Source organism: Lepidochelys kempii, chromosome 2, assembly GCF_965140285.1.
Source record: "Lepidochelys kempii isolate rLepKem1 chromosome 2, rLepKem1.hap1, whole genome shotgun sequence".
Lineage (NCBI taxonomy): Eukaryota > Metazoa > Chordata > Testudines > Cheloniidae > Lepidochelys > Lepidochelys kempii.
In genome coordinates, this window is record NC_136381.1 from 223928963 (window position 1) to 223949571 (window position 20609).

The following is a 20609-nucleotide window of genomic DNA, read 5'->3' on the forward strand; positions in this document are numbered from 1 at the left end:
CATGAAGACATCACTGTATTGGTTCACCTTTGAAAGGGGAATCTTCAAAATCAAAAGGGCTAAACCATTTACTTTAAAAAGTGAAAGCGTTCATCCTGATGTTTTAACTCTAGCTCACTGCTTCCCATGTATCTCTGTCTCATTAGGGAAACTTTTCTACCCCTGGATATAAAAGGTTTATAGGAATATTCCCTAGTACCACTAATAGCAGCAGGTTATATCATTTTTGTAACTATTCATGCACTGTACCTAATAGGGACATGGCACCTTCTTTTCATTCACTCCCATCCACCTACTGGCTTATGTAGCTGAGCCTTCAGTATTCGGCACTCCGTCCTGTGAAATCATGACGCAGAACTGGGTGAATAATGGAAAAATGTTCATTGAATAATTTTATGGTGGAAAAAAAATCAATGAATTTGAAACTATTAGCAGATCGGCTCCAAGGGGGATACCTCATCTGATCTCCACCAGGGCTGAATTACAACTGTCCAGGATCTCTTCAGGTGGGGCTGAGAGATCTTCTTTCTCCCTAGCCCACTACTTTGTCCGCAGCCAGGAGCAGGGAGGCCTGAGCCCAGCAGGGACCCCTGTGAGCGGGCTGGGGCTCCTGCCACCCCGGCTCTGATGAGAGTGGCAGGAGGGACCGCCACAAGTGACCGCCTGCTGGGGTGGTGGGATTTTTTGGCGACCCCTTCTCACACACAGTCAGCGCCCTCCGCGGGGGCGGGGTGCCAGGCAGCTCCTCCCTTTTCACCCCCCCATCCCGGGCTTTCTGTTTGGGGGAAGGTGGCCGCGGTTGGGACCCGACCTCCATTCCTTGGCCACCCCAACGGGACCCCGCTCTTGCTTCCTACCCAGGCTGCTGGGGCCACTGGCGGAAACCCAATTTAGGGGCTGGACGCAGCCCCAGCTGCACACCCAGAGCCGGGGCTTGGCTCGCACCCGGCCCCTGGGCTGATGCGGCTCCCCGCGCCCGCGCCCGCCCCTCTGCCGCCGAGCCCCCTCCCTCCGGCGTGACGCGGCTCGCGCCGCTCCCGCTCCGTCCCGCCAAGCTGCCCGGCGGCTGGGAGCGCGGCCCCTTTAAAGCCGGGGCTGAGCCGCCGGTCCCCGGTCCTGTCTTCTTCCCCGGCGGGCACCAGCTGGCCGCAGCGGAGCCGGGAGGGGCTGCCCCCGGCGCCGCCTACCGTCCCCTCGGCCACCTCCCGCTCACACCGCGCTGCCGAGCCCGGCTGGCCAGCGAGCGGGAGGCGGCGGGCAGGAGCCGGGGGCAGGGCGCTGCAGCAGCAGGGGGCGGTGGTAGGCAGAGGCGCCGGATCCGGAGCTGGGTGGGGGGCGCGGCCGCTAGGTTCCCAGGCGCAGCCCCTCATGCGTGGCTCCGGGCATGCTGCCGCTGCCCGCGCGAGTCCCGGTCTATGCCTGCTCTGAGCCGCCCGCCTGCTGCCCTTGGGTCGGGTCGGCGCCTCCCGCAGGGCTCGCCGCGGGGACATGCCGCGCTGAGGAGCGGCTGGAGGCGGCGGCAGGCAGGGGCTCTCCCTGTGCCTGGGATCTAAGGGCCGGCGCCGGGCAATGACCCCCCGCTCCTCCGCCTCTGAGGACTGAAGGGGCTCGGCACGGACCGGCCGCGGAGGGGACGCGCGGCTCCAGCGCTTCAGAGGAATGAGACTGTAAGTCCCGGCAACTTTGTTTCTCTCCCATCGCGGTGCCTTGTGATACGGTCCGGGGCGAGGGCTGCAGGGGAGCGGTGGGGAGCTGTGGGGGGTGGGAAGCGCCTGTGTACACCTATATAGTGGCGGTGCTGAGAGCCATTGAACCAAACGGTAACCCCTTGGGAACCACTTCAAGCCAGCGGGTGCAGCGGTGGGTGACCAGCTAGAAGTGTGAAAAATCGGGACGGGGTGGGGGTAATAGGCGCCAATATAAGAAAAGGCCCCGATTAAGGACCGTCCCTATAAAATCGGGACATCTGGTCATCCCACACCCCTAGTTCCAGAACCTATGCAGTGGGGCAAGCGTTTCTAAATAAAACATCTGACCGAGACTCTCTAGCTGCAGAGAGAGCGTGTGTGAGTGTGTGTGTGCGTGCGTGCGTGCGTGTGTGTTCAGCCCAAAGAACGACACCGTGAGGGCAGGCGGGCTGCTTGGCTTAAACGCGATCCAGCGTCTCCATCCTCAGTTACAGGACAGCTGCAAGTGAGCAAGGTTTGGTCAGCCCCACACGCTCTGCTGCAGATTAGTTATCACAAGGCTGGTGGGCAACAGCTCTTCAGCAGAGAAGGGGGATCCTCTGGCGGAACACCCTCGCCCACTCCCTTCTGCCCGGCCTGGGGTCTTGCATACACTAACAGTCCCGCCTCCCCGTGCGCCCTGTAACTTTTGGGGTGGATTTCTAAGCGTGCCGGGGATAGCTGATCCCCGCCAAAGGAGTTGTCGTTTTGACAAGACCTTTAGTCTGCGTGATGTTAGGTAGTTAACAGAATGGCGTGCAAGCTAGTGACCACACAGAGTTGGACTGTAAAATCTGAACATTGCAGCATGTTTGACAACCCGCGGTTGGACTTAATGTTTCAAATAAGAAGCCATTTGAAATTCTGTGAGAAGAGAATTAAGTGATTATCAGTGTAAAGCAGAAGTGGTGTTAGCTGGATGCAGAAGTGCTAATAATTTGGGGTAGGGAGAAGAGGAATCTTGAATTCCACAGTGTTAATTTAGCCTTTACGCTGATTGGCTGATCATTTCAAATGCAAGATGAATTCTAGACAGGAGCAATTGTCCATCCCTGAAACATGGGGCATTTAACTGACACCTGAGTCATTACTTAATGGTTCAAATTAATGTCTCAGGATATTTCCAGGCTATTTTCCATCTGTCGAACTGATAATCAGTATTTTTTTATTGCACTTAAAAGCTACAAATATACACTGAGATATTCTGAGCCCTAGCAAATATTATTTCTATACTGGCATCTTTGATGGGAATTCATTTCTTGTGTGCCTATTACTTTCCATGCCCGAATGCAATCTGAGTACCTTTTAATCTGGTCTTTGAATTGTTACATTTCTTTCTTCCTGGTGGTGTTTCAGTAGACTTGTTGACAAGATTAGGTGGGTTTTTTTTGAACCTTTTATTAATAATGAGAATATTATAGCGTTTACTATTTTCCTTTATTTCAGTTACATAATAGTAGTTTTAATTCAAAGGATGAATGCAAAATAATTGAGGGGGGAGCACAGACAGATACATATTATTTTTAAAAATCTTTATAATAAACTCCTTATTGCCAATATTTTGGTAATCACTCCTAGCTATTAGCATATAGTGTATGGTATTTTCTCCAAACATATTCATTTCCTCTGTGATTGTCGTAAGAGGAGCTGAATGAGATGCATGGAGGATGGGTTTGATAATTCAGTTTATCCAAATTAATTATTTTTCTTCAGATATTGGATTAAATCAAGCTTCTTGCTCTACTGTTAAGATAGGTAATGTATTGTAGAAGCTTTTCATTTTCCCAACTGGGAAGATCTTATATTGTTCTACTATTGAGAGAGTATCCATGCTGAACAGCTTAAGATTTCTCTTTTACTAACAACCCACACTGTAGGTAATGGTTAGCTGAAGGAATACTTTAATTTACTAGTCAGAATTCTACACCTATTTACCAAGAAGGTAAATTAAATGCATGAAAGCTAATGTTTCATTTGAATCTCTTCAGATATCTGACAACCTTTAGAAGTAGGTGACCTCCAGTAAGTTATCTTTGTGATGTGTACAGTTACACTCATGCTGGTTGATAGCAAATTATTCTTGATAAACCGAAACCTGACATTTCAGTTCCTTGATTTATTTTTTAAATAGTAACTTCATGGAAAAAGCTCTGCTTAAAATATTTGGGTTTAAATCTTGGTCCCGTTGAAATCAATGGTAAAACTCACATAGAGGCAGGATTTCACCCTTGATTTTTATCATCATTTATGGCTGAGTGCCAACTAGCTTTGAGTTGAAGATGGCACAGCAAAGTCTAAATTCGATTAGTGACAGAATTTACAACTCTCCATAGAATTGCTATTGCATATTGGGCTATGCTTAAGAAATATAAAAAAAGTGTTCCATATTCAGTAAGTAGCATTATGTTTTTAAAAAGAATAGACTGCTCAGACTTTACATCTCTTGTCATATAACGTAAGTCAGAATTCTTTGTTGAAACTTTTGTCAGAATTCATCATAAATAAGTTATAGCAATGTTTAATAGAGTCAACTAATGAAAAAAGTTATGCAAAATAAAATTTAGAAATTATTTATTAACATTATTTGACTATCTATAGAACTGGTTGAAAATTTAGAGCTTTATTAGGGTCCGGTTCTAGTGGGTGGCTTTAATGAGGAGGGCCCTAAGCACCTTCAAGAGAGGCTCAGCACCTTGTAGGTTTGAACTGTTAATGGTTAATTTATTTGCCAGATGACAACAAAAATTAGCTGATTAAACTCTTTGAAAATATGATTTGATGAATTCTGGTTTTTTTTAAGATATTTACTGATTATTAGAGATGGTCAGTTTTTATAAGGTTGAGAATTTGGTGAAAAAAACAGAAATAATCTGCAAAATTTATTTTTGAAATTTAATCCCAATTTTCTACCAGCTCAAAACAAATAACTTCACTTAAGACCTAGCCTACTGTTCTCACTCTGCTAAATTTGTGTTATAGTCTCAATGTCTATAATGTTCTATGTATCAGAAGCAAGATTGGTGTATTGATGGATAAACCACCTTTATATAATAACTATATAATATAAAAAAGAGAGATCCCACCACCATTGCACAAAATTAGAGGAAGTGAAAGTTTGAGATGGTTTATATTTTCATGAATACTCCCTGGATATGAAAGAAGATTCTGGGTTTCATTTGAAAAAATCAAATCTATGTATTAGATTTTCAAGAAAGCGAGGGACCAAATTATAATATTTGTTTCAACCACATATAATACAGACAGGTATGATGCAAATTTCCCCTCAAGTTCTGTCAATGCACATCAGTTCTAGAGATAAAAAATGAATCCCCATAAACTTCAATGGCAACAGGATTGGACCATTTTGTCACAAGTACATAGAAGTCAATGTTGAAACTCCCATTAACATCAATAGTGTAGGATTGGCTCCCTGGGGATTGATCTTGCAAAGTACTGAGCACTTTCAGCTCCCAAGTATTTGTATTATGGTAGCACCAAGAAGCCTCAGCTGAGTTGGAGACCCCATTGTGCTAGACCCTGTACAAACACAGTAAGGATCCCTGTCCTGAAGAATTTATAATCTAAATAATCAAGACAGACAAAGGCTGACAGGAGAAATGACTCTCCTAAGGTGATCTAGCAGGTCAGTGGCAGAACCAGGACTAGAACCCAGATATCTTGACTCGGACTAGTGTCCTGGACCACACTGCATCCTGAGCACTCATTAAAGTCCATGGGCGTTGAGGCTGCTCGCACCCAAAACACCCTTGACAGCCTGAGCCCTACATGATCATTTCATGAATGTGTCCAGAGGGGAATAACTAATGCACTGTTACCTAACTCTGATCTAGTTTTTAGTTAACTTCAATATTTACTAGTAATAGCCTGCCAAAGAACAGCATATTGTTACATATTGTTTATTCTGTGCTGTTTTTGGTCTTCACACGCACTTTTTATTTTGTCATCGCTTTTAATCACTTTCACACCAAGGCATGGAGTGAGTTTGACTGCTAGAAGCATGTATTTCAGGACTGTAACAAATGCCAGGAATATAATTTCTTGGCTCTAAATGAACCTGCTTCCTTACAGACATTGTAGCAAATAATTCCAAAAATTCAGAAGCTCTAGAGATAAATCTTCCTAAAATTTCACTGTTTTTTTTCTGATGCAGAATAAGTAGTGGTGAAAAATTATAGGGCCCAGTTGTGCCATTTATTTCAATATGGAATGCTGACTAAAATTAAGTATCACAATATGGTCCATGGTTGTCTACTAGGTTCTAGATATTTTTCTTTGTACTATAGATGAAAATCATGCATGTATAAGGGTCCATGCAAGGCTTCTTATGGTGAGGCTGAACTGATGATAGAGAGTATGGTTGGAGCAACTACATAGGGGACCCTCTACTCCCTTCATACTATATCAGGGATCTCCACACTGTCCCCACATAAGCTGATGCTAAAGGTTAATCCACAGAGTGGGCGTGGAGATATTTGGGTTAGTCTACAGACTTGGGGTGAGACAGGATCTATGGTTATGTGGATCCAGTGTAACTAAGACTGCATGCAAATGCCACTGAGAGACAATGGCCATTATCTCAGACCATAGACACATATCACTGTCAGCAGTAGCTTAAGCAACATCAGTCAAAGATGATTGACTTGATATCCACCCAGCAACTACAATTTGGAAACCCTGTCAATAGGACAGGAGCCAAATCCACTAACAGATACTGAAAAGCCTGAATTTGGGCACATTACAACTGGGCCTCCTTTTAACCAGCACAGTACCTAGAAGTGTCTCAGAGGTCTTCTTGGAGATGTTCCAATAATGTATATGCCTACTGTACTGATTGGCCTGTCCACTGGACCAGTGAACTATTCAGGTGGGACCAGTATTATGAGGATAAGCACAAGTGGCAACCACAACCTTAGACAGACAAATGGTTGTGGATTACTAGCATGTAAAGACAGTCATCATGGATCTTCTGGAAACAAATGATTCTGTGCTGATTCTGTGGAGAGAGGTATCCCTTGGGACACTAGCACTCAAGGACTTTTGTTGGAGGTGGCTAGAATCAGAAATCTACTTAGTGTTGCACATGGCAGAGCGGGTTGTCTTGGAATGGTTCCTGCAGATTCTTCCTTCATTGGGAAGAGAATGGGCATACAGACACTGGACAGAGTCATTGGCCAAAGAAATTCCCCTTGCAGAAGGTTGTGTTTTTTGCTGGTTTCACTGGTACAGAGGGAGTGTACAGGACCAGTGCAGCTCAGTGCACTCTGGAGAAGAATTGGTGGGATAACTTCTCCATTTTGCCCAAATAGACTGCAGCAGAATGATACAAGCCATTTCCCTTCTCAAGATAGAAGACCAATCATGGATGTGGCAGAGTTCAATCTCCAGGGTCTAGTTCAGGGAGCAACAACATACCAGAGAGAACCATATGCTTCCATTGTGAGAAAAAGGGTTAGATGTACAGGGCTTGTCCTGACATGGGTGTAATTACAGCATCTCCTGGTGGACGTCAAATGAGACCCAAGAGCATGTTTCTTCTTTCCCTTCTAAGTTTACAGTTCCAGTATGGGTTAATGTACTCTGGCTATAGTCAAATCCTGGTGCAAGGTGACTTGGTTCAGTGACTTGTGCTGTGACTCACCATCTGGCAATAGAGGAACATACAAATATCCTGACAGGAAGAACAACCAAAAGTTTGTGTATCCAGTCAAAGTGTGAAACTGGGACCATTTTACATAATTGATAGGAGAAATCACTGGATACGAAGGAGCAGAGGTCAAGCACCATGAAAGCTATGTTGCCATGGGCTTGTTCTCTAGCCGCTGCCCCCTCACAGGGGGTCCTATCACATACAGGGTTAACAGGTAAGTTACCGCTTGTTCACTAAAGTTCTACAGTTCTGAGAGATGGGCATTGCTGCAGAGAGAAGCTATTCCTCCTCCCTAACTCCCAGACCTCATGGAACCTCCATGGAGAGGCTTCCATAGGGCCAAAGGAAGGGGGACTGATGCTACAGTAGTGGTACTCTTACTTTTGCACCCTTACCCCCCACTCCATTAAACAATACTGCTCATACCAAGTGAGGTTTGCACTTCCAGCCTCTGCATTTCAGCTGCTAGTGCACTAATACCACATACCACTGTTCTACCTGCAATCTTTTCTTCATCAATGAAGGTGATTCAGATGCACAGGCATAGCACCCAATAGGGCAAAAATTTGTTGTTGGAACCTAGGTCTATCATCTGAACTTGGATTATTAATCAATTAATGCAATTATACTTTATAGAAGATACAACAGAGATTTGGCAAGCCTGGCTATTTTCACCATACCTCGGATAATTAATCACTAATAGTCACTCTGGAAACATACATTTTGTTCTGTGTGACACAGTGCAACAAATGTTTTCCAGATTAGTCATGTACAACAGCATAAACAAGGAGCATGTCATTCCTGAGCTATGGCATTAATTAAGTCTTGTTTACTATTGCCAAGAATTGGGTGAATAATACATTTGACAAAATTTGCAAATATTTTGAATACATTAATTAATATTTTGTTTTATTGTTCACCACCTCTAGCTTTATCTATATGAAAAATGTTTTACTCTTAGCTGTGACATGCTAAATATGCCATGCTGTGCCACTGTTAGCTTGGTGCAAAACACAGGTTAGGAAGCAGGTGTGTGAAATGCTTTTCAGTTCCTGGATGAACTAGTGAATACTGAACTGCTTCTCCAAGATTAGCAGAGCAGATTGTTATTCCGTTGTTCATTTTAGAAAATGGACACTTCTATGGGTGATGCCAAGTGAATTCACAGACATAGTTCTGAGTTTACTCAAGATGAGATGTATGTCACCTCTTTAAAGATGTCAGAAGACAATAGGCACAAATCCCTTTAAAATAGTGAGATGCATTATATGAATTATTATACAGGGGTCAGTAGCAGCTCCAGAGTTAAGATTGTACTGAAGTATATGTAGTACTGTATTAGCATTTAACTTGCAAGGGGAACTACACAAAAATGAGGAGCCTAGTTAAGCAGAAATTAAAAGCAAGACACAATTGAAATGCATGCAAGCTACGTGGAAACTTTTTAAAAACACTACAATGGAGGCTCAAACTATATGTGTACCCCAAATAAAATAGATAGTAAGAGGACCAAATGCCACCAGGGCTAAACAGCAGAGGAAAGAAGGCAGTTAGAGATAACAAGTCATCTTTTAAAAACTGGAAGTCAAATCACACCGAGGAAAATAGAAAGAAGCATATAAACTCTGGCAAATCCAGTATAAAAGTATAATTAGGCTGGCCTAATTCAAAAAAACCAAACTTGAAGAGCAACTAACAAAAGACATAAACTAACAGCAATTTCTTTTAAAGTATACCAGAAGCAGGAAGCATGCCAAACTATCAGTGGGCCACTGGATGATCAAGGTGCTAAAAGAGCACTCCTGGAAGACTAGGTCATTGCAGAGAAGCTAAATGAATTCTTTGCATTGGTCTTCGCTGCAGAGGATGTGAAGGAGATTCCCACGTCTGAGCCATTTTTAGGTGACAAATCTAAGGAACTGTCCCAGATTGAGGTATCAATAAAGGAGGTTTTGGAACAAACTGATAATTAAATAGTAATAAGTCACTAGGATCGGATGGTATTCACCCAAGAGATCTGAAGGAACTCAAATGTGAAATTGCAGATTTACTAATTGTGGCATGTAACCTATCACTTAAATCAGCCTCTGTACCAGATGACTGGAGGATAGCTAACAAAATGCTAATTTTTAAAAAAAAGTTCCAGATGCAATCCTAGCAATTACGGGCCAGTAAGCCTAACAGGCAAATTGGTTGAAACTATAGTAAAGAACAGAATTGTTAGACACACAGATGAACACAATATGTTGGTTGGGGAAGAGTCAACATGGCTTTTGTAAAGGGAAATCATGCCTCACAAAATCTATTAGAATTCTTTGAGGGCCATCAACAAACGTGGACAAGCGTGATCCAGTGGATATATTGTTCTTGGACTTTCAGAAAGCTTTTGACAAGGTCCCTCATCAAAGGCTCTTAAGCAAAGTAGGAAATCATGGGAAAATAGGGAAGGTCCTCTCATGGATCAGTAATTAGTTAAAAGAGAGGAAACAAAGGGTAGGAATAAATGGTCAGTTGTCAGAATACAAAGAGGTAAATAGCAGGGTTCCTAGGGATCTCCTCTGGAAATGGTGCTGTTCAACATATTCATAAATGATCTGGAAAAAGGGTAAACTGTGAGGTGGCAAAGTCCACAGATGATACCAAATTACTCAGGATAGTTAAGTCCAAAGCTGTCTGTGAAGAGTTACAAAGGAATCTCATAAAACTGAGTGACTGGCAACAAACAAAATGGCAGGTGAATGTTGATAAATACAAAGTAATGCACATTGGAAAACATAATTCCAACTATACATCCAAAATGAATGGGTCTAAATTAGCTGTTACAACTCAAGAAAGAGATCTTGGATCATTGTGGATAGCTCTTCCAAAGTATCTCCTCAATGTGCTGCAGCAGCAGCAGTCAAAACATTTAACAGAATGTTGGGAACCATTAGGAAAGGGATAGTAATAAGACAGAAAATATCACAATGCCACTATATAAATCCATATTACTCCCACACCTTAAATACTGCATGTAGTTCTGGTCACCCTATCCCAAAAAGATATTGGAATTGGAAAAAATATGGAGAAGGGCAACAGAAATGATTAGGGGTATGAAACAGCTTCCCTAGGAGGAGAGATTAAAAAGACTGGGCTGTTCTGTTTAGAAAAGATACTACTGATGTGGTGGGGGGGAAGATGATAGAGGTCTATATAATCATGAATGGTGTGTAGAAAGTGAATAAGGAAGTGTTATTTACCCTTCACATAGCACAAGAACCAGGGGTCACCCAATGAATTAGTAGGCAGTAGGCTTAAAACAAACATAAGGCAGTGCTTCTTCAAACAATGCACATTCAATCTGTGGAACTCCTTGCCTGGGGATGTTGTGAAGGCCAAGAGTATAACTGCGTTCAAAAAGGAATAAGATAAGTTCATGTAGGATAGGTCCATCAATGGTTGTTAGCCAAGATGGTCAAGGATGCAATTCCATGTTCTGGGTGTCCCATAAACTATGATTGCCAGAAGGTGGGACTGGATGCCAGGAGATGGATCACTCTATTGCTCAGTTCTGTTCATTCCCTGTGAAACATCTGGCACTGTCCACTATTGGAAGACAGGATACTGGGCTAGCTGGACCATTAGTCTGACCCCACAAGACCACTCTTACGTTTTTATGTGCTATTAAGACTAAAATCCTCCTATTTCACATTTACTCTCCAGATTTGGTACAACTCCTCTTCAAAGGATAATTTAATTTTCCATATAAATTTTTCTGAAGTGAAATATTTACTTACGTGTGCAGTGTCCACAGAACAATAATTGCTGTCACCAGTGGGACGAATTACCATCCTTATTGGAAGACTCAGAAGAAAGACTAAATGAGCACAGAGAGTTAGCCTCTTCTTCCTAAAGTTTCTGTCTCCTGAACAAGCTGAAGGTGCATTAGAGAGGTAGTATGGGTAGCTTGAACTTCTACAGCCTGTGCTGTAATTGTGCTATAGATAAACAAATAGCTTCATTTTCAATTGCTATCAATCTGGTTCCTTTAATGAACACTAAACTAATTAGAAACATGAACAAATATAATTGAAAAAAGAGATTTTATTGCTATTGTTTGTATCCAGATCTTCCCTACTGGACACTTAGTCAGGTACCTGTCTAAAGCTTCCTTCAAGGCTCTTAGAGGTCTATCAATTTTTGTTGCTTAAGCCTGATAGCATTGTTTGCTGTGTATCAGCTGCCACCAGATAGTAGCCTTCTTTAGAAGATTGTGCCTTATTCCTTGCAGAAACTGAATGAATGACATTGCATAAAGCAACAGTACTTTAGATGTCACATTTTATTCATTGGAGCACAAGGAACAACAAAAGGCACTTGATGCTCTTTGGCTGGTTGTGACTGTGCTTCTCCAAGTTACACTTAATGCTTGAGGCAAATAGCTAGTGAGAATATCTCAACCTCTCTTGATATTATTAAATGAGCTGTGTGCAATCTCTTGTACCATAAATATTCTAGGGCTCTCAATTCACGACTTGACACCTTCCAATTCAGACTTCACCTGATTATCCAAAGAAACTTTTTAAGCACCCACAATTTTAGCACTGGGAGAAGTAGCTGAGACTGGCCACCTCCTTATGCAAATCTACTGACAAGAACTCCTGGTGCTCTGTGTTTTCATCAACTAGGCTAGCTCCCACTGAGGCCATGCCTTCTTTCAACCACCCAATCTTTGCTCCTAAGAAGGGCACAAGCTCCAGGTGAGGGAGATGTGCTATGCTCAAAGTAGTGCTGTAGGGTTGGAGGGGACAAATTGTGGGAGAAGAGTAAGGATGAGTGTGTACGCTGGTGCGGGAATGGAAGGAAGGGAGAAAGGCAAAGAGATTCAGACAGAGAAAGGGGAAAGGAGAAGAAAAAGAAAACTGATGGTAAAAACAGGGTGGGAGAACAAGAAAATGTAGAAAAATGATTTTGTAGAACTGGTAGAATACAGTCAGATGAAGTGATGGTTTACTTTAAATGGAACAAGGGCATACATATTATTTTGACGTTTATCTTCTGTGTGAAGATGCATTGCTAAGTACACAGTTAATTAACAGAGAAGAAAATATGCACGTAAATAGCCCAGCAAAGGAAATTTGCTTTTGAACTTCCAGAATTTCAATAGGAATATGTATGTAGGTGGCACATTATTTATATAGGTTTAGTCATTTTCTTATACAGATAAGAGTATAATAAAGTTTTCACATCTTATATTTGCAGTACTTCCTTTTATGGACAGTATTTCAAATACATACAAACAATAAAGAGCACTATGGGGCTCATCCAAAGGCCAGTGAAGTTCACTGAAATACTCCCATTGACACTGATCAGCTTTGGAGCCAGTCCTTTATATGTGCATTCCTCTGGGGCTAAAACTGAGTCCAGACTATGCTGTAAATAACTCTTTGGACAGATGAATTGCAATACCCAGATATTAGAAAGTCATTAAGGCCTGATTCTCCTAGCACCTGTGTCAGTGTGCAGTTATGGGGGAAGCATAGATAAACCCATTAATTGGAGGTTTCAGAGTAACAGCCGTGTTAGTCTATATTTGCAAAAAGAAAAGGAGTACTTGTGCATTTTCCACAGTATGCATCCGATGAAGTGAGCTGTAGCTCACGAAAGCTTATGCTCAAATAAATTGGTTAGTCTCTAAGGTGCCACAAGTACTCCTTTTCCATTAATTGGAGCCATCCATAGCAAGAGGAATGTAGTCTCAGGGTAGGAAATTTGTACAGTACAGGCCTCAATTTTTGTTTCATTGAAGTCAGTGGCAGAATTCCCATTAATGTTAATGGCAGCACAATCAAATCAGCAGCATATTGTTTTGTATGCCATTTGTTCAGATCTGAGAAAATTATAGAGTATTCAGAGATCATCACTGCAAATACCTACAGATGGCTTCTCATATAAATATATCCAGTCCTCTCCTTCAGCCATCACCACTGTCAAGACATTCTCAGAAAGACATGACACTCTGGAAAAAATGCCTAAGACCTGCCTACGCTGTATCGTGATCAGTGGAACTGGAGTGAGAGGGCCCATGTTCCCTGGAGGGCGTTTTAGGAAAACAGGGAGTTATGCTTGAAGCAACTCAGCCACATGGACAGAGCACTGCATAGGGTGTAATAAAGTTCCACTTGTTCAACTTAACCTGCATTCACCTTCACTCATTGCAAATGAAACGTGGTGGGACTATCTGAGCTGTGAGTTCTCTGCAGTGCAACCGGTGGCAGCGTGGGCCATGGAACTGAGTCTGAAGCCCCCTGGAGTTTGCAGACACAAACCTAGCCCAGTGATGGACATGGTGCAAGGAGGAGTTTCAGGCATTCACAGACCTGGCCATGCAGGAGGACAACAGCAGGAAAGGAAAACTGTTATTTTACCTTATGAGGAACAAGGCAAAGAAGTCTGCAGCACTACCTCAAGCCTCACAGCAGTCCTAGGAGCTCTGGGCAACTATTGCTCCCCAACGCAGAACAAAACTGTGGAGCAACATGGAATTTTGTCATTTGAGGCCAATCTGAAGGGAAGGCAATAGAACCCTGTGTTACTGCCTTATGGACATTGGCAGCTACAGGCAATTTTGGGGACTTCACAGATTCCATAATCAGGGACAGGATGGTTTCCAGCACTTGGGATCACCGCCTGCTGGAGCAACTGCTCTGGAAATGTGAACTTACATTTGACAAATGCTTAGACAATGGATTATGCAGCAGAAACCTCAAAAGAAATAATGAAAAGCCCAGGAAGCATAACACCCCCAGAAGCACATGCAGCTAGAGAGCAGCAAAGGAGTGCAGCTGGCCAGGGTCCTATACCCATAGTGAGATGCATTTACTCCATAGGGAGACAGCATGAGCAGGTAAAGGAGAAGTAGCCTGCACTGGGACAGCATTGCAAGGAATGTGGGATGTTGAACAATTTTAACAGTGTGCACAAGAGCGGAAGAAGGTCCCAGAAAGATTGTCAGAGTTATATGTGGGGTGCAAGGGGCACATCAGACAACGATGATAACAATGATTCTCTCCTTGAGTCTCAGAGCACATCAGGTTCAGGCTGGACAGGAAAGCAACAAAGGACAATACTAACCTTCATGCAACAATGTTAAGAGGGAAACCCCCTGTGCGATTTGAGCTGGACAGAAGGGCATCCTGCAATGTGATTCCTCGGGGTAACTTGGACTCGAACATAACCATTAAAAAGAGCAGGTTCATTCTAATAATGTACAACCCATAGGAAAATGGGACTTCAGTTGGCACAGTCTTATTTTTTGGCTTACTTACTATGAAGTTTGTGGTGGTGGATGGTAAGCATCACAGGCCCCTCTTGGGGACCATAGCCATACAAGCCATGACTTTTATCAGCATCAGAATATTATAGTGCAAGAAGCAAAAGAGGGAGTCTCATGGACAATGGAGAAAAATTTAAAACATATAGGAATGTTTTCAAAGATGAGTGCCTCAGAGGAAAGCAGTGGCTGGAAGTAGACCCCACAGTGGAACCTGTGTGCTTACCATGAAGGAAAACTCCATTGGCCCCAAGAAAGGAACTCGAAAGTCTGCAGCATAGGGGTATCATAGCACATGTAGAGACCAGTACAGCCTGGGTAAACAGCATGGTGGTGGTAGAGAGGTCTTCAGGCAACTTACACATCTGCATAGAGCCAAAGCCACTGCACTGGGTATTGAAAGGATGATATTAACCACAGTTGATTACAGCTTGCTAGAAGCTTCCACAGGCAGAATATTTAGAGTCTGCGATGTAAGGAATTGGTTTTGGCACATAAGCTTAGATAAAAAAGAGTCCAGCATGCTGACAACCTTTCCAACACCATTTGATTACTACAGATGGCTGCTAATGCTGACTGGCATAAGCTCAAAGGACTGCCTGGGGTGAAAGTAATTGCAGATGATATCCTTCTTTTAGATGAAGGGAACAATGACACAGAAGCTGAACAAGACTATGACAGAAAACTACAAGCTTTTCTATACGGATGCAAGGACAAGAACATAAAGCTCAACCCAGAAAAAGTGTGACTCAGACAGCATTAAGGGCATACACTGGACATCTGCTCACAGCAGAGGGACTGAAAGCAGATCCCAACAAGGAAGTCAGACTTGGAAGCTTCAGTGGATGTCAAAGGGGTACAGCACTTCATAGGAATGATAAATTATCTGTCCAAGTTCTGTGCACACCTGGCTACAGTAGGATGACCCATATGTCAGCTTACGAGAGAGGCTGTTGAGTGGGACTCTGCAGGCTCCCAACAGCAAGCATTTGACCGGCTGAAATAAATTTACTGGATGCCCCTGTCCTGAAGGACAACCACTGACGCTCCAGTGTGGTGTATCTGAGAGAGGATTGGATGTAGCTCTTTTTTGCAAAAGCAGCCAGTTGCTTTTCTAGCAGAGCCATGTCAGAGACTGAACAGGGGTACACCCAAATAGAAAGATTTTCTGGCTGTGGTATTTGGGGAGGAGTGATTCCATCAGTACACCTATGGCCACCAGCAATAGTGCAATCAGACCACAAACCTGTAGAGACAATCATGACAAAGTCCCTTCATAGGGCTCCAAAGAGATTGCAGTGCATGCTGATGCACCGGGTGCTATCAGGTGGAGATCAGATATTGTCCAGGATGATTACTGGTGTTAGCTGACACCCTGAGTAGGGCATATAAACCCAGCATCAGCAAGTTTGGGGAAAGGGGATCAGGACATAGTGAAGCATGTTCTTGGATTCAATCTCCCAAGTTCAACAGTGAAGCTGGTAGAATCAAAGGCTATGGAAAAGGCCATCCAAATAGAGGCAGTCAAGAGAGCCAGATGACCAGAAGACAAATGCTAAGTGCATGCCTTACACCTGGGCATTGACAGCTGTCTTAGATGGGCTCAAGAGTGTGTTTACTGTCTGGGAATGACAACTCTGCTCCTGGATAGAAGGGTTTGATACCTATCGGTCTTCTGATAACCACCAGCAAAAAGACTCTTTTACTGTCAGTGGACTTGGAAGTGGGCTGTTTAGCCTAGTGGTCAGGTGGGAGCCAGGCCTAGAGGCTAGGGTCAGAGCTGTAGTCAGTAATCGGGAGCCAAAGCCAAGGGTCAAAACAAAGGGCAGGTGCCAGAGCTGAGGGTTGAGCCAGAGTTCTAGTCAGGAGCCAGAGCCAAGGACCAAACCAGAGGGCAGGGACTGGAGCAAGCAGGTATCTGGCAAGGATGTTTTCGGAATAGGACAGAGGCAAGGTTGGGTGCAAGGCAGGAACAAGGTAATGCAGGAGGAGCAGGCACAGTGGTGGGTGTGAGCAGTGAGAAGCTGGCAAGCTGTTGCTGGCTTACAAGCTGGCCTCTGATGCCAATCAGGTGGTGTGGCTATTCAGGCAGCCTCCTGCAGACCAGCTGTACTGATAAGCTGCCTGGAGAGTAGCTCTCTTCAGGCCCTGATTCCTGACAGTTAGCATATGAGCAGCACACAAAACCACAGGAAAAGGTGAGAGCAGACTTATTAGCCTTCAGTGAAAAGTAGAACTTAATTACAGTGGACTACTATTCAGATTTTTAGGAGGTCGAATTTTTGGGAGGCCAGCACAGCCCGCCACTTCCCACAGCTCCCATTAGCCAGGAACAGTGAACCATGGCCCCTGGGAGCTGCAGGGAGCCGTGCCTCCAGATAGTCAAAGTCAGCAAAATGTCTTGTGGCCTGCAATCAGATTACCCTGTTGGACTGCATGTGGCCCGTGGGCCGCAGGTTGCCCACTACTGCACTAGGGCATGGTCAGGATGGCCAATCATGCATTGATTCAGTGCATCCTTCATTGCATCAGGAGTTTTCACTAGTAATGATCCTATAAAGCCCTAACTGATTACTAAAAATGCCTCCCTCCTCTGACAGAAACTCAGTGAAAAAAAATTTCAGCAATAACAGCGAGATATCAGTAGTGATGTTAATACTGGCACAACCAACTCCTCTGCTGATCAGGATAAAAGCCAAATGGGACAGGACATTACAGTTCAATTTTACTGATAAGAAGAAGAGAATACTCATATCCACTCACCACATGCATAACACTCACTACTTGGCCAGAGAGGCAGAATTACGTTTAATTCATTTGAAGGTGATTCACCAGATGTGCTGCAACCTTGACAGATTATTTGAGAAGATGATTGATGATGGAGGTGTTAAAGTAACTATTGTGATATTTGGGCATGCTTTAGAGTTTTCCTCAAATATGTAGACAATCTGAAGAAAACATAGTTAGTATGATCATTACAGCTAGTCAAAAATGCCAATTATATTTATGAGACAAGGTGGGTGTGGTAATATTTTTATTGGACCAGCTTCTGTTGGTGAGAGAGACAAGCTTTCAAGGTTACATAGAGTTCTCTCTGCCAGGGCCATCCTTAGGATTTATGGGGCCCTATGCAGTATTATTAAACTGGTGCCCCTATGCCTGACTCGCTCTTAGCAACACAAACATAAGCTTACGGTATTGGAAAACTTGCCACATGCACTTTATTAAAAACAGTTTAAACAAATTAAGCACACTGTAATGCTGGTGGACTATACTTGCACTAAAGAAGTAGTGCTATAGAATTTTTTTTTTATTTATTGACAGAATGATGCAAATAATATAATGAATTTAATAATATAATTGGAAATTACTATGAAGAGGTATTGAAGCAAGGATTTGTTTTTAATTAAAAGCAATCTTTCTGGCTTTTTGGCTGAAAAATCAGTAATAATGTCATCGCATGACAAACATGAAGTGATGTTTTGTTTGATTGCAGGAATAGCAAGACCAGTCAAGCATTCTTGACTCATAGAGCAGAAATAGTCTTTTAATGAGATTTAGTTTTGAGAAACTCTGTTCTCTTGATGCTACTGTTACAGGAATTTTCAGTAGAATACGAGTGGCAATGTACACATTAGGATACATGTCAACAGGTTTGCTGGTATGAATAAACTGTACGTCTGTCATTGACTTTGCATGTGGCAACATTGATGACAGTGTACTCAATTCTTCGTACAGTTCAAGTCAATTTAAATCAAAACTATCACCGTGCTTCAGGAGGCTCTCTAGGTTCTTGCACTTTCTCATTAGCTGCTCTTGTTTTCCTATTTCGTTGAATTTAGTTATGTCATAAAAAAATCCAAACTCTTCATCGTGTTAAACTGTTCATCAACAGTAGATATTGCTTTTTCCATCACAACATTAAAAAATTCAACCTCAGATTTCTTTTCTGATCTTCTATGGGCTCATCTGCTCCTTCATATTCTGCTTGCCATTTTTTCCTTGAAACTCTTTTTACATTCGGACATGGACATTTTGGTTCTACACCGAGTGCCTCTGCAAACTCTCTTGCTGTAACCTGTGCTTCTTTGAATCCAGTTTCTCTGTATTTCAAAAAAGTCTTGTGTGCTGCTTAGTAAGGTAAGTGCTGAATCAAGCTGCATTGTTGGACTCTGCATTATTTTGCTTACACTTGAGATTTTAACAAGAAGGTCATACCAGATTAAGACAGATGTTAGAAACTTGAAGCTGGATATTTCAGAGGCCAATGACTGTGCTTCACTTTTAGCTTTTGGATCTCTGGGTTCTTCTGAAATAGCAAACAGGGCTTTGTAATCTTCCTCAGATTGATATCTCAATGTTTTTACACTTTCTACTCCGCTTTCCCAGAGTGTCTCAGATAGAGGCTTAACGGTAATACCACTAACGTGCTTTGAATATTTGCCATCATTGAGTGGAAGCTGAAAAGAGCATGTAAATGCATTGCAGCAAACCAAAAAAAGAAATAATTTCTACAGAAGACTTGGCCATATCACACAAAATCAAATTAAGGCTGTGGTATGCACATAGAACAAAAAAAGGCTCGTGTATTTTCCGCCAGCAATCTAGCTTGCACACCAGAAATGCATCCTCTCATATTGGTGCCATTATTGCAGCCTTGTCCTCTAATGTTCATTACAGACAATCCCATTCGTTTTAGCTCATCAAGGAGAGCTTGAATAAGTCCAAAACCTGTAGTGTCCTCGACTTCTAAAAATGTGATAAAATGATTCCTTAACTGGAATCTGTGCTGAATCACTAGTGTAGACAGATCTCACTACTAACAACATCTGTTCTTCATGACTTATGTCTGGTGTGCAATCTAGATTACGGCAAAATATTTTGCCAAAGAAACCAATGAAACAATTTTGTCTCTCACTTTACCACTCATTAGTATGATCAGTTCATTTTGAATTCTTGGTCCCAAATAGTGGTCATGTATTTCATTTTCTGTTACTCTTTGGACATGTTCATTCTTCACTGTCAAATTTTCCCAGCAGTTGTACAAGGCCCAAAAAATTGCCATTCTTGGGCTGGTATAATTTGTCAGTGCTTCCTCTAAAAGCAAGATTGTTTGTTGATGGATATTCAGCAATAGATGTTCAAGAACACGACGCCAATGCTGCTTCTCTGATTTTGGGCATCAAGAGTTGTCTGGTTTTTTTTAACCTTACAATTAGCTTACACCATTTGTGCATACTTCCAATGTGGTGGTGTGCCTTTTCATGTTATGGTAATGTGTGACTAAGATTTTGCCAATCATTAATACCCACGGTTGCTATGTTAAAATTGCAACTGTTGACAATCTTGTATGGGGAAAAAATACAGCATCCTTGCATTTAGAGTACACAAGCCACTGTCACCATTAGAAAGTCTTTTGTAGTAATTGTTTTCTGTGAATTTCCTGCCTCTAATGTCTTTTAGGATGTTCGAGACTGTTCTCACAGGGCCTTTCTCAAGTATAATGTCACGTAATTTGTTAACGATTTCGGCCATGCGCCAGTGTCATCTATATCCCATCCTAGTACGGTTTCAACTGTTGTAATTTCTTGTTTTGTGTCTGTATCTGTTTCAGACGATTGTTCTGTGTTCTGTTCAGTTTCTTGAACTTTGTCTGCATAAAAATTTTCTTCAGCAGTTACTTGATGATCTTGATTAACTTCGTTGTTTTCATGACGTTTTCATGACAAACTTAAGTATAGAACCCTTCTGTGCTTTTATAGCTAATTCTATTTCACCTTTTCATTTTATTTTTTGACATAGAAAGTTGTTATTGATATGACATTATAACTTAGAAGGGTGTTTTTAAAAAAATAAATAACTGTTTAAATTATTGTCAGATTATCAGAAATATTATTTAAAA

General features: G+C 42.6%; 1 protein-coding gene across 1 annotated transcript in view; it reads left to right on the forward strand.

The window, feature by feature from the left end:
* The first annotated feature begins 1310 nt into the window (after positions 1-1310).
* Positions 1311-20609, forward strand: part of CALCR (calcitonin receptor) — a 229916-nt gene continuing 210617 nt past the window's right edge. Inside the window, exon 1 of the mRNA XM_078851337.1 lies at positions 1311-1667. Coding sequence (XP_078707463.1) covers positions 1660-1667 — 8 coding nt within the window. The 5' untranslated portion in view covers positions 1311-1659. The remainder of the gene's footprint in view (positions 1668-20609) is intronic.